Source organism: Crinia signifera, chromosome 5 (genome assembly GCF_055691185.1).
Source record: "Crinia signifera chromosome 5, ASM5569118v1, whole genome shotgun sequence".
NCBI classification, from domain to species: Eukaryota; Metazoa; Chordata; class Amphibia; order Anura; family Myobatrachidae; genus Crinia; species Crinia signifera.
In genome coordinates this window covers 234,818,161-234,833,389 of record NC_139221.1, presented here as the reverse complement: position 1 = coordinate 234,833,389, position 15,229 = coordinate 234,818,161, and the positions used below count along the sequence as shown (strand labels likewise).

Sequence of the window (15,229 nt, the reverse complement as noted above, 5' to 3'; positions counted from 1 at the left end):
CACTTGTACCTTAAGGGACCCTAGGCGCAAACCCGCCTTAAACCCGGACTGTAGAAACTGCAGCAACCGAGACAAAGAAAAAACAGCCGTGGGCAAGTTACGGCACTCGCACCACGCTACATAGGCCTTCCAAATACTATAATAATGCCGTGAAGTAACCTCCTTCCTGGCTCTTATCATAGTGGGAATCACTGACTTAGGAATTCCTCTTCTGCTCAACAGTGCGGCCTCAACAGCCATGCCGTCAAACGAAGTTGCCGTAAGCCTTGGTAGGCGAACGGCCCCTGCTGTAGAAGATCGTCCCTTAGAGGTAGCTGCCAAGGATGATCTGTCAGGAGCCCCTGAAGGTCGGCATACCAAGGACGACGAGGCCAATTCGGTGCCACCAGGATGACCGTGGACCTCTCCCGCTTGATTCTTCTGAGTACCAACTGAATCAAGGGCAACGGAGGAAACAGATAAATGAGGGCATAGTTCCAACTCGCGGTCAGCGCGTCCGTCGCTACCGCCTCTGGATCCCGAGACCTGGAACAATACAGCCGCACCTTCCGATTGTTCCTGGAGGCCATCATGTCCACCTGAGGCATCCCCCATCGGTGGGCGATCTGGGCAAATACCTCCGGATGTAAGGCCCACTCCCCAGGGTGAACATCCTGGCGACTCAGATAGTCCGCCTCCCAGTTGTCCACCCCGGGAATGAAGACCGCTGACAAGGCCAGAGCATGCCGCTCTGCCCATTGCAGAATTGGACGGACCTCCTGCATGGCTCCGCGACTGCGCGTTCCGCCCTGCCGGTTCACATAAGCCACAGCCGTGGCATTGTCCGACTGAATGCGAATCGCCTTCCCTCGGAGGATCCCGTCCGCATTGGACAAGGCCAGACGAATCGCGCGAAGCTCCAAGATGTTTATAGATAGCTTCGCCTCCTGAAACGACCAACGACCCTGGAAGTGCTGTCCCAACACAACCGCTCCCCAGCCCCGGAGGCTGGCATCGGTCGTTACCAACGTCCAATCCCAGATTCCGAAACGTCGGCCCTCCAACAAATTGGCCGACAGTAGCCACCACTGGAGAGAGAGACGGCTGCAAGGCGATAAAGCCACCATCCTGTACATGTGCAAGTGGGAGCCCGACCACTTCCTGAGCAGGTCTAATTGAAAGGTCCTTGAATGGAAGCGGCCGAACTGAAGAGCCTCGAACGAGGCTACCATCTTGCCCAGCAATCGAATACATAAGTGCACCGACACTCTCCGAGGTCGAAGCACCTGCCGAACCAATTCCTGCAGTGACAATATCTTTTCCCGAGGCAGAAAAACTTTTTGAACCTCCGTGTCCAAAATCAACCCCAGGAATACAATCCTTCTTGAAGGATTCAGCTGAGATTTCTGGTAGTTGAGAATCCAGCCATGGGTCAATAACGTCTGGCAGGTTACCTGAATCGCCTGCGTCAACTGATCCCTGGATTCGGCCTTGATGAGTAAATCGTCCAAATAAGGAACGATCTTTACTCCCAGAGAATGAAGCACCTCTACCATCACTGCCATTACCTTGGTAAACAGACGTGGCGCCGATGAAAGACCAAAGGGCAGAGCCCGAAACTGAAAATGGAGATCCCTTATCGCGAAGCGAAGAAACTTCTGATGCGGGACGTAAATGGGAATATGCAAATAAGCATCTTTGACATCCAAAGATGCTAAAAATTCCCCCGGCTCCAGCCCTGCAACCACAGAACGAAGAGACTCCATTTTGAATCTGTGGTACGTGATGTATTCGTTTAAAGCTTTTAAATTCAATATTGGTCGAACCGAACCGTCCGGTTTCGGAACCAGGAACAGGGAAGAATAAAACCCCTCTGTGCGTTGTTCGGAAGGAACCGGCATTATAACTCCTGCGGTCAACAGCTTCTGTACTGCTTGAAGAAGCAACTGACGGTTCAATTCCACGTAAGGCAGACCTATTGTAAAAAACTGGCGAGGAGGAGTACCGGAAAACTCCAGTCTGTACCCCTGCGCAATGACGGACAGAACCCACTTGTCCTTGCAAGACCCCTCCCAGGCCTGCCGGAAGTCCAACAGGCGAGCCCCTACTCTGGGATCCCCCAGGTAGGAGGGCCGGGAGTCATGCTGCGGGCTTTTCGGTTTGCTTGACGTCTGCGCGCCGAGCGGCTGGTCCTGAGGAAGTGGCTGCTCCACCAAACCCTCTGCCTCTGCCACGAGAAGCGGTAAAGGATCCTCTGGACTTACCTCTGAACTTAGGTGCCCCCCGAAAGGAGCGAAAAGCCGGGCCTTGATAAGGCTTTTTGGGAGGAGGGGCGCGGAAGGCAGGAAAGTTGATTTGCCTCCTGTGGCCAGAGAAATCAACTTGTCTAACTCCGGCCCAAATAAGACCTCTCCCGTAAACGGAAGAGCCTCTACCGCCTTTTTAATGTCCGCCTCCGCTTGCCAGGACTTAAGCCACAATGACCTCCTAGCCGTAATGGACTGAGCAGAAATCCTTGCCACCAGAGCCGCAGAATCCCTTGCAGCCTCTCCAATATACATCGCAGATTCCCGCATCTGTTCTGCTAACTGAATGAACTCCTCAGACGAGCCCTGATCATTCAGACCTTTAGACAAATCCTCGGCCCATTTCTCCATGGCCCTACTGACCCAGGAAATCACAAGAATGGGCCGAAGTGACACACCTGCGGTTTGAAAAAATCTGCTTAAGCCCCGCCTCTAGACGCCTATCTGGCGCCTCCTTGAGGGCCACTGCCCCAGGAATGGGAAGTGCCGCTTTCTTGGAAAGCTTTGACACTGACGCGTCTGCCAACGGCGGAGACTCCCATTTTGCCCTAGCCTCCGGAGCAAATGGGTAAGAGGCCTTAAACCGTTTAGATAACTGAAACTTTTTTTCTGGAGACCTCCAAATATCCAGAAGAGGTTTCTCCAATTCCATAGACTCTGGGAAGTTGACCACTGCCTTAGCAGACCTCCCAAAAATAGAAACCTGCGTCGGCGGCTCCTGCTCGCTAACATTGAGGGTAGATTTAATAGCCTGAATGAGGGCCTCTATACCCTGGGCCTCCTCCTGAGGAACGTCCTCCACCGGATCTATAGGATCCTCCTGAAACATATCCCCATCTAAAGGGTCCCCCCGGTTCATCCTCTGAAGTATCTCCCTGTAACAATAAAGGAACACTTCTTTTCCTCAGGGGAGGAGGAGCACTTGCGGACCCTGAAGGCACCGCAGTGGTTTGGACCAACGCCTTCACTGATGTAATCAGTTCTCTGGCCCAGGTAGGCTCCGCAGCAGACATGGAAGCCAGTTGCACATGCAATGACTCCCTGTCCCTGCGAGACGCAGCCATCTCTGATGCCAGAGTGGCTAACACACTGGTAACTGGTTCAGAATAGGGACCTGACTCTGCCCAGCATCCCCTTTGAAGCAATCCTTACACAAGGATACACCCTTCACATGCTGCGTAAACTGTTGCTCACACTTAGTGCATACAAACAGCTTTGGAGAAGCTTTTGACTGAGACTTGGTTGCCATCTGCACACACACACACCTTACACACAGGTGGAAGGAGGTGAAATACGCCAGACAAAGAGAGCCCCCAACAAGGACCCCACACCAAGACCCCACACCAAGAGCAAAAGCACCAAACTAATAGGGGGAGAGGAGCGCACCTTCCCCGAATTAGGCCCACCTGATAATCTCTCCAGCGGGGAAGTCTCACAAGAGAAAATCCCCTCCACTCACCCAGCGCAGCATTCAATAATATCCAGGCTGAAGAGGGAGAGAAAGCGTCCTGCTGTCCTGTTCCAGAGAACTGTAGAGGCACAGCAGACAAGGGAGCAGCGTGGCAGGCACCGGCGTCTGACGCTGAGGACTGCAGCTAGGACGCGACCACTCACAGGTCCGCCCCTTCCGTCCTCATCAGAGCGCGCGCTGTACACAGCGGCGCTGATTGGCTGTCTGCTCCCTGCTGGACCAGCGAATTAACCCTGGTCCAGCCGTCACCCAGCGCTATGCGCTCGCACGCCCTGCTCTCTCCGGCGGGCGACTAGGTCGCGGCCCCGTAACACAAGCCGCAGGCAGCTGTGGCGGGACCCAGACGCCGATGCGTCCGTGACCGGAGTCAGCCGCGTGCGCCGCAAGCGGTGCCGCTCTGACCCCCCGGAGAGCTATCCCACGTCGCAGGCAGCCGGCACGCGCTGGCTGCCTGTCTCATATATAAACAAGCAAAAACAAAAAAGGCCCCAAACGGAGCCCCTTGCCCAAGGATCCGACTCCTCCGGGCACTAAACTAAGACTGAGGTCTGAGGGGGGAATAGAGGGGGAGGAGCCATACCACAGTTCAAGTTTCTTAAAGTGCCGACTCCTCCGATACACCACTCTATTCCCCAGCGTAGACTTCAGTGTCCCCAAGGATGAAGGAGAAAGTAGAATATTCAATGGGACCCAGAAACAGTGGAGTATTATCCCAACATTAAAAAGTGAAGGGTCACACTGAGCGCGATCACTGAAAAAGTCAAGGCACCGTGCTTGTAGTCATAGCATAAATAAAAACAATAGTGTTTTGGTTTAAACCAGCTAACCCTGGTCTTGGATACTAAAGAAAAAGACTAGCATGCCATTTTAATGTTCTAAAAGGGCAATTCAATTAGCATCAACGGTATGTAGCTTTTAGGTAAAGTGCCCCGAGCTGTTCAATCGCATAGCGCTAGGCACTTGAGGGGTGCACTTAGTCATAGTAAATTACATCTCCTGGGTTAAGAGTTATGCACAATGCTGTTACAGCAAGTGGTAAGACCGTAATTATGTCTGAGGCACTAACTAATGGCAACAGAACCACCTAGTGGCACAAACTTACTGCAGAAGCCATTTAATAGCTCCGGTCACTTAACCTGGGAACCACATCCAAGCACTGCTAAATGAATCACCCCTTTGGATTCCACCATGATATCGATCATTGCACATGTTAGGAAATAATATTTCTTAAAAGAACAAAAATAATATATAAATATTTTTTTTTTTATTTGATGGACCTATGAACAGCCTATTAATGCCCCTTTCAGGCCGCACTTTTTACACGTTATTTTGCCATTTTTATTTACCGATTTAAACGGTAATTTGCGCAGAGTGAATTTACCGGTTTTATTGAACTGGTATTTCTAAACGGTAATAAAGCAGAGTCCTACCGTTTTTTCTTCATCCACTGTTTTCTATGGGTTAAAACGGGTTCAGTGTTGTGAAGGAACAATAACTGCATTGAAATACCGTTTAAAGACATGCGGTGTGAAAGGGGTTTTAGCTGGTAGACCCGTTTTTAGAAACGTTTTAAAATACCTGGTCAAAGCCAGTTTTGCGGTCTGAAAGCAGCATAAGACACACAAAGCCAGTTTATGTATGTGAAAGTAACAAATACAACAATAAAAGTTGTATCTAAAATGTAAACGTTTTTAACTGCCCACTAAATATCAGTTTTGTTCAATAATTGAAATTAGAAAAAAAAAATTACCACCAAAAAAATAAATAAAAAAGCCATATCAGTTGTGTTGCTGTTGGCAAATCCCTAAACTGCAGCAGTTCTAGCAAATCTGCATAGTAAAACTGGATGCAAACCATTTGGTTCCACCTCTTCTATTTCATACATACTCCATATCAGGCATTATCCTCCAGGAGCCCCCTTAAAAATGTATCAGGCACCTACATGGTACTGGTTCGAATTAGCACTTCCTGGTACCCCTGTCCACTGGATTACAGCCCATGACTTTTTCCACAACCACCAACAATAGACGTGCACTAAATATATGAAGCAGTGATAAGAGTGGAGAATTGAGCCAGTGGAGAATTTGCCCTTGGCAACCAATCAGCTGCTCTGTATAATTTAATAGTATGCAAATTAGAATGTTACTTCAGTGCTTCTTTACCCTTATCACGGCTTCATACATCTACCCCTATGTGTCTAAGCATTCTTCCCACTAATAATTTATTAAGCTTTATTTCCTGGTTAATAAAGTGGTAGTCTGTCAAGCAGTCTGGATAACTGCAGCTTAATGGATGTGATAAAAGGTGTACACCATCCAGTTCTAAAAATCAGGACTGCTGTTTTAGGTTTGACCTTCAATAAAAATTACTGCAGTTTCTCGAACTCGGAACTTATAGAACACTAAAAAGAGCAGGTTTTCAAGGTATTCACAGGAATAATTAGTGCAACCTGTATATGTACTGTGTAATGCTGGCCACACATCAGACCAACTTTCCTCCAACTATCCAACGGTACTTGTGTATTATAGCGGCGCCCCCGATGTACATCGTACGATGAACGTATCGCATGCCATGTACCGGATGGCATGCGATGCGACGCGATTTTGACCCCCTAATGGGTGCTTACAATGTTAAATGCACCCCCATGCCACCCCCCCACTATAAACGTGAACCCGAAGCGTGGCGAGCGCAGCGAGCCCACGAGGGGCGGCGGTACGCGTCCTACGACCTTTTCATAACCCCACTATCCACGTCGGCGTGGAGTTGAGAATAGAATAGTGTGGCGAGCGCAGCGAGCCACCGAGCCCGAAGCGTGGCGAGTGCAGCGAGGGGACGCGGATACCTTCACAGGTAAAACGCGTCCCTTCGCGGGCTTCACAGGTATCCGCGTCCCCTCACTGCGCTCGCCACACTATTCTATTCTCAACTCCACGCCAACGTGGATAGTGGGGGTATGAAAATTGTATGCCATCGCACACTATCGAACGAAATCGCATACCATCGTATGCGTTATGGTATGCGATGCGATGGGCGCCGCCAAAATATACAAGTACCCATCCAACTAGTTGGTTGGATGGAATAAAAACCTGGTACTGGATAGGAGCAAATGTAATTGGTAATTAAGTCATTTGTTTCCCAAATCGGAAAATGGACAACAACTGTCACTCAGACAATGTACTGAAGTTGGACCTATTTGATTTAAACAACTTCACTGAATGTTTTTGTCCATTCTCCTGAGCTTGTGAGCAAATTTCTTATTGGCATTTGCCCCCACACAGTACCAGATTTTCAGTCCAACCAACCAACTAGTTGGATGGTTGGAGGAAAGTTGGTCTGATGTGTGGCCAGCATTAGTCAGTCAGTTTACACATGTGTTCGAGAGACACGAATACAGAATAATGATTTATCACTTAGCACTAAAATTTGTTGACCTGTGAAATATGCGCAAACTACTTATCCAACTGGGCACAATACGCAATTAGTATGCCCGCTTATTAGCAACTCATCAATGATGGGTGGAAATATCAGAATGAAGACAACTTAGATTAGGAGAGAACTATATAAGCACCATGCATCAGGACCTGTACCCCTCACTCCTATCAGAAAATTAGACACATTTTCAATGTACATCTGAATAAAGGCCATTTAAATCAGAGGCATGTAATCAAAAATAAATAGCTGCACATTCTATTTAACTTTTACATAATGTTGATATTATTCCAGAGTTGATGGAAATAATTAATAAAATAAGAAAGTGGTGCTACATTCAATCTGCTTCCACTGGTACACGGTCCCGAACAGCTGCCAGTTTACACAGCATCCTGGTAAGAAAAAAGCAACCTCAAAATGAAATATTAGTGAGAGTCTTCACCTCGTCTGTATGGTGTACACGATCCTTTAGTGCTTTGGGGCGTCGTTCTGGGTATTTTCAGACGCCTCCCTAAAATATCAGTGGCAAAAAAGCATAATGGGAAAGGAAGTGTATAGAAATAGTTAAAGAGTGAGCGATCATTTTTTTTTAGGCGGTCAATAGTCCCCCAAAAATTATTTTAAACTCAAAAATACATACTAACTGTACAAAAAAAAAAGATTTACAGGTACTACATATTTTAGCAATTCTGCCACTTTTAAAACTAGGCCAGCATTTTGGTTTGTCCTCCACACCTTACATGATAGTCCCATTAGAATGGCATGCCAATACTAAATATAAGGTCAAACCATTGTGACATTCACATTAACACCTTTTTGTACATAGATGCTGATAATTAGTTCAATCCATGCATTTCTCAGTCAATTAACTTAGAGATCTATGTGCAAGTAGACAGTAGTTAAAAACCCTGCAAGTAGCAACTTCTACATTGTAAACAGGACTGGTGCACAGTAGCAGCAAATTCCAAGTTCACAAGCGACAACATTTACAACTTATGTGAAAAACACCCTCAGATATGTTAAAAAGACTCAGTATTATACCCATTGTTGATGTTATGTCAAAGAATGAGCACTGAAACATAAAATCAGAGAATGGGATAGACAACTCACTTGACCACCTATTTAGCAAATCAGCCAGCGCTACTATAAAAGCAAAGTACAGTGTAAAGATCGTTCCATCACACATATAAAAACAATGAAATATTTCATATGAAAACCTTATAAACACTAAATATTTCACTTAGAAAAGATAATTAAAATGATAATAAAAGTAGTCTAATATCATAAAGTAGTCTAATAATCCCAAAAAAACTGATAAAACAAAATGAAAAAATAAAATGCAAGCAATATAAAAATAACAAAAAATACAGTAAAGTCTGCAGAACTTACCAAAAGGCTCAATAAATTGGTAAAGCTTTTCTCCAATAGCAATGGCTTCCATGTGCTGACGCAGGTAGTACAGGATGACTGCTTGGTTATAGTAAAGCATGCTGTTCTCCACATCATCCAAACTATCCATCTCTTCAACCGCTGAATGAACCTAAGAATAACATTTAAAAAGGAGGTGGCTGGTCACCGAACAGATCTGAAGTTTCCTGCATATAGTTTACCATCAAAGCTTACATATACGTATGGAAGGAAGCGGTAATGCTCCATAAGTGATGGGGACTGGGAAAAATTAAACACTTAAATATACGGGTGTGGATTAATAGAAAGCCAAATGTCGACCGGGTCAAAAGGTTGACATGCATTTGTCACATTTTTTTCTGTCAATGTAGATATATCAACCAGAACCAAAATATACTGTGCATAACAACTAAAATCAATAGGATTTATTAAACGATACAAACCAGATGATTCAATTCTGTGCAATTTGTCAAGAATTTGGTCACTCTAATGCCCTTTTCAGACCGCACTTTGGAAACGGTATATTGCCGTTTTTTTACCGTTTTAAAACGGTAATCTTTGCGGTCTGAAAGGTGCAGATCCAATTAACCGGTTTGAAAATACCGTTTTTTCAAACCGGTTAAAATGCAGGGTCCTACCCGTTTCAGACCCGGTATTTTGGGATCAAAATCGGGTCTGAAACGGTATTTAGGACCCAGCCAATGAGCTTGGTCCTAAATTCAGCGCAGTGAATATTTAATGAGCGCTCATTAAATATTCATAGCACTGGAGCCGCCCGCCGCCGACCCCCCCCGCGCGCGTTAACAGGGAGGGAGGCGGCGCTGAAAGCTGCACTGGCTTTGACCCTGTATTTGGAAAGTTTCCAAAAACGGGTCTGCCAGTGTCAAAAAAAAAAAAAAATCGGCACTTAAACGGTAATATACCGTTTAAGAGGTGCGGTGTGAAAGGGGTTTTACCTGGCAGACCCGTTTTTGGAAACGTTTTCAAATACAGGGTCAAAGCCAGTTATGCAGTCTGAAAGCAGCATAATTGAAACTTCGGGAAAAGGTCATTCCCGCTATTTTTTTCAATGCAAATCTACATCCAACACCTTGCTTTTAGCCACCACTAACCTTCCCAATACCATTCTGTGATCTTATTTACTCTTTTTTGGGGGGTGTTAGGCTTGTTTCACACACTCCAGCTCCTGCCGGACGGTGAAATCCCGTACGGCCAGGGAGCCGTGCCGCACACACTAGTTTATAATGGAAGGGATGTCCGTCCCGTGTGAATGGACACAATAGTGTCCATTCACAACTAATGTGTGCGGCACGGCTCCCTGGCCGTGCGGGATTTCACCGTCCGGCAGGAGCCGGAGTGTGTGGAACCAGCCTTAGAGCAATTATCATACTCCTACCATTCCATCTGCACAGGTTGCACACAGTAAAATGAATGCTCAATATCCCTACAATTCTCTGGATTTTTACAATGAAAACAGGAATAATGTGAGCGTGCTTCACAAAAATCACTTGTTATGTGCATGATTTATAAGATGTGAACTTGCACTTACAAACTCCTGCAGAACTGAGCTGGCACCAAAGTTTGCGTGCAACGTGGGGGGGGGGGGGGGGGGGGGGAGGCACAAATTCCCAAAATGGGAGAGACACCAAAGCAAGGACAACACTGTATATTCATAATGTATGGCATGCACACAAATACAAAGCTTTTGGACAGACACACGGAATCGAAAAAAAAAAAAAAGCATTTTCCGTGGAATTGCAGAAGCCAAGGAGGTAATACTACCTTATATGTCCCACACTAAGTACATCTATATTATTAGGTGGAGAACCATGCAAGCTAAAGCTGGTCACTGAACCTTATTACACAGTATGTATAAATATATCTATGTATATCAATTTGTGGACAAGGGACAAATAAATCGGTTTGTTACCTCATTCTTTAGTTGGTTCAGAGTCTGTTTTAAACTGTCCGTTGTGCTCTGGTCACGTTTATAAAACTCTGCGACTGCCATGTTCAACATTACTTTGTAGTCGTCTTTGTTAATTTCTTTCAACTCTTCAAGTTGCTGAATGCAGGCCTCATAATTTCCAGCCTGGTACACATAAACAGGTTTGGGACAAATAAAAAAAAAAATGAACGTTTCCAACAAATATACACAAGTAATATGAAAGAGCAACTGATCACTGCGACATAATGTAATTGAACTGCTAAGCATGAAGGACGTTACTAGAATGCTTTCTAGTGCTTATCACAGTCCTACAGACAGCCGTGTAGCACCATATGGGAGTGACCGGTACTTAACGCTACAGGTAATGAGCAGACTTTTCTGAAAACGGTTGAAAAGGAAACCGGTAGCGATGCTTTAGGGCCAGATGTGCTAAGCTTAAAAAGTAATAAAATAGAGAGTGAGAAGTCACCAGCCAATCAGCTCCTACCAGCCATTTCACAGGTTGTGTTTGAAAATGATAGGTAGGAGCTGATTGGTTGGCAGTTTATCACTCTCCAGTTTCTCACTTTTCAAAGCTTAGTACATCTCGCCCTTAGTGAGAGAGATGGGAATGGGAGACAAGAGGACGAGAAAGATGGTAAGAGTATGGAGAGATGGGAGAAAAAGAAACCCTACAAAACACAGTGTAGATCAGTTCAACAATATGCATACGGACTTATAAATATGACAATAAATATTACTAGGACTCTTGAAAACTTAAGGTGGCCATACATCAGAAAGATATTGTACCCAATCATACAATCTCAATTGATTGTAAGATGGATTGTATGCAGATTGTGTGCACATCTTGTGTACACAATCATACAATCAATCAGCAGATGGATTGTATGACTGATTGTATGATGGATTGTGAGTAGATTGTGTGCACAAAAACCACCAAGGACTGCCGGGGATTTCAAGGGAAATTGTACACACTCATGAGCGCAATCGATCTTAAAGATTGATCTTTCTGATGTATGGCCAGCTTTAATTAAAACATCTGTATATAGCTTGCACTCAATTATATAACAATGTAAAATACATAAAACAAATTACCATGAAGGCCTGTAAAGCACACCTGGACAGCTCCTTTTCTTGGTCGGAAATACCAGAGCAGTTGGCAGAACTCTCATGCTTTTCTGTTCCCTGATCTAGAAATGATCACAAAAGTAATGAACGGCAAAAAAGTTCTTATACTGTCTGAACCATACAAATTCTATTCTACTTAACCACCTTCACTATAAAAACACGCATGTAAAAATGTGTACAACTGGAATGGATGTATATAATGCAGACTCAGCCGTCACTGGACCAAGCTTTTTAAAAGAAAAGGCTGGGGAATTCAATTAACCGCAAACGAGTTAATTTTGCACAATTGAACTTTTCACGTCTATTGCAGAAGGCTGCGACGGAAAAGTGCCCCCTTTTCCTCCACACCGGCTGCACTTGCACCAAAACTAAGCAACAATTGAATTGATCGGTTGTTCATTTTAGCACCCGCTATTTTTGAAAACCCATGCAGATCCTCTTCCCTGCCTGGGGTGTCGCTTCTATTGCTTCTAGCAGTGTGGTCTGTATATCAGCACTGATATGCAAACCAGACCTGTGCTAGAAACACCACAGCAGACAGCGACACCCCAGGCAGGGAAGAGGAACTGCATAGGTTTTCAAAGATAGCGGGTGCTCGAATGAACACTACAATCTAGTGGCAGCTGGGTCGTACAACAACCGATTTCACTCAAAAAAGTTGTTTCGTTTTGCCAATGTGAAGTGCGGAGATGATGCAGGACATCTATGTTCAAACTATTTGGCTTATACAAAATATAAATCACATTTCTGAATAAGTAATTACCTCCTGCTTTATCGGCAGCCATTTTTTGCCTATTGCGGATTACCAAGCTTTTGTTCCAATCTCTGAAGTCTGTTTTTTATAGTACAAAGATTTTTACCTGCAGGAAACAAAATAAATAATACATTCAACAACAACAATTTATTCCGTTTAATTGCACAGTGTCCATCCACTTCTCACAATTAAACAAATATTTAAAAAAAAATGTTGTTTATAGTTTCCTGGCACTAGTGAAAATAAATAAAACAAAGGGGCATACATAGGGGGTGATTTCATCCTTTTTTTCCAAAGCGATCTGATTAGATCGCTTAGAAAAGGAGCATGGAACGCTCCGTGTGTATGGCCTGCAGCACTGCCGATGCGTGGTACCGCACATCGGTATCGCCAGGCTGGGTAAGCCAGTTCAAGCAGATTTGATATAAAAAACACTTTTCTTTACATGTAAATAAGAATCTTTAGCCAAGCACAGCCTAATTAAGGGGTCAGCAAGTGTGTGGAGCAAACTGTGCCCAGGGAGAAGAGCACTAGATGCTTGAAACGCATTGGCAGTAACTGACAACTTTCGATTGGACCTACCCAGTGCTAAGCTATCCCTGTCACCTACAATCCTTGTTGGCTCCAAATACCCTTAGGGGTAAGAATTTCCTCTATGCATATGTTATTATACCCATTTGTTAAATCCCTTTAATTTATCTCTTGGCGCCTGGTACATTTGTCACACCAATTTATCTACAGCCTAATAAGTGCAAATGCAGGGTTGGACAGGCAAAATCTCCAATGGGTCCTGCTGCCTGTGGGTTTCAACTTCTCCTCTAATGTCATGTTATAGAAAGTGCACTTACATTTTATCTAGTTACTCTATTAGTGGTTCAGTTGCCTACAGAGCAGGAATATTGGTGCTTGGTTTGTTTCTACAGAAACTACACCAAGTACTGCCAATGTTCCAATCAACACTTTGGAATATCCTATATGGGCCCAGGCACTGTAGTATCTATGCCAGTTCTCTCTTCCCTAGTTGCATGCCAAGCCTCTGAAGCAGCGGTTCCCAAACTGTGGGTCCTGACAAAAGTGGGTTGCGACTCCTTGTTGCTGACCATCATTGATCCAAGAATGTTCTGTTGCTTCGGACTCCTCACCTCACTGCCTTAGAGATCTCAAGTCATCAGACAGTTCTGCCCCCACCCCAGTGCTTTGCCTCTCCAGTCCCACCCAGCAATCTCTGCCTACCTCTTACATCACCACCAGCCATCCTCATCACCCACTGCCTCTGTCATGCTCTGCTTTGCCATAGAGCCACTGCATCTCCCTTCCACCCTCCGACTCTCCCTGTCAACCTCTGCCAATCCTAACAGTCACAATGTTGACAGATGGCAATGGTTTAACTTTAAGCACTAGGCTTAAACAGTGGGATGGGCGAGTTAGGGATATAAACATCACCAGGAGCTACTGGCATTGTCCGGATCTTGACAACCGAATATAATTCCCAATCTATGCGCAGTGAGTGGCATGTGCCAAGGATACACACAGTACATGGCATTTGTCCACAAATACTAACAGTGCATGGCACATACCATGGATACACAGAGAGCACTGGAGATGCCACTGCTACATAGAAAAAGATATGAAAATATATTTGACCGATATCTTGGTGACACTCACAAGCTCCCTATAACTACTACAAGTGAAAGGAGAGAGTTACCACTCCTGGTGAGTTTTTTTTTGTAAGTGGGGATGGAGCCTGGAGGTGGGATAATTGCAGTGCTCTATCCTTGAGCTCCATCCTCAGCCCTTTACCTCTGTTCTCCCTGAACGTGCATGACTGTATCCTGTTCTTCCCTCCGCCGAACCCACCGCTGACATCACCCCCAGCAACCACTCACCGGTACCAAAGCAACCCGCCGGACGCTCCGTACATTCCCTGCAGTACAGCTGTGTCTCCGCGCATGCGCCGCAGTAGCTTCCTTCCTGCGACGCTCGCCTCTGACCCCAGCGCTTCCGGGAGATACGCGAGACACATCCGGGTGTGAGGGTAACGCGATAACTATTATTTTGTCCCCTCAGCGCCGCCATATATGTGAAGACCACTGCGTTCGTATGGCGTTACTGTGCTTTCCAGTCCACAAATTAATGGCAGCTCTATCACATGTGTATAGGGGTGTACACACGGGGATATTTAGGCTAATGGATAATTTTCACTAAGCAGTTTTGAGAGAGATTTTGGGTAGATAAACCGGAGATTTTGACTAAGCGATTTTGTCTATGATCTAGTAAAACTTGCCTTGCCTGCACAGTCAAACTATGCTAAGCAACTTATGCACATACCTCCCAACTGTCCCGATTATCGCGGGAACGTCCCGATATTTTGGGACATTCCCGCCGGCAGTGTCGTGCGGCGGGGGGCAATTGTGAGTCCACCTGTAGTCCGTGAATGCACACAGCATCTATTCTTGCAGGCAGAGTGGCTGGGGGCTGGCCAGCAGCTCGCAGAGGAGCTGCTGGGTATGCCCCCATCGCGGCGAAAAACGGGAGCGCCGCGAGTATAGGCCGCGCCCCTTTCAGACAGGCCACGCCCCAAAAATGCACCCTGTCCCGCCGCCGGGGTCCCAGGTGTTGGGAGGTATGTAGACAATATTGGCTAAGCAGGAGAAAAATAGGGAGATTTTTCTATGACATTAAGGGCCCTCTGGTTTCTGGAGTCTGTAAAGGAAATATTAAAATAACCACAGTACTCCTATAGTGACTGGTATTATTTTAATATATCCAACAGGGTTTTACACATAATAAGGTATACCTCAGGTATT

The 15,229-nt window shown here is 45.6% G+C and overlaps 1 protein-coding gene across 5 annotated transcripts in view; it reads right to left on the bottom strand.

Annotated features, from left to right (window-relative positions):
* The window catches only part of CNOT10 (CCR4-NOT transcription complex subunit 10), an 83,449-nt gene extending 69,002 nt beyond the window's left edge, over positions 1-14,447 (bottom strand). For 2 of the 5 annotated variants that reach the window (XM_083188659.1, XM_083188661.1), the window contains exons 1-6: positions 14,309-14,447; positions 12,432-12,528; positions 11,636-11,730; positions 10,523-10,684; positions 8,575-8,725; positions 7,628-7,696 (exon numbers count right to left, since the gene is read on the bottom strand). In XM_083188659.1, the coding sequence (XP_083044785.1) occupies positions 7,628-7,696; positions 8,575-8,725; positions 10,523-10,684; positions 11,636-11,730; positions 12,432-12,453 (499 nt within the window). In that variant the 5' untranslated portion in view covers positions 12,454-12,528; positions 14,309-14,447. Of the gene's footprint in view, positions 1-7,627; positions 7,697-8,574; positions 8,726-10,522; positions 10,685-11,635; positions 11,731-12,431; positions 12,529-14,222 lie in introns of all 5 variants that reach the window. The other 3 variants (XM_083188662.1, XM_083188663.1, XM_083188660.1) reach the window with 2 other exon arrangements.
* Positions 14,448-15,229: the final 782 nt, after the last annotated feature.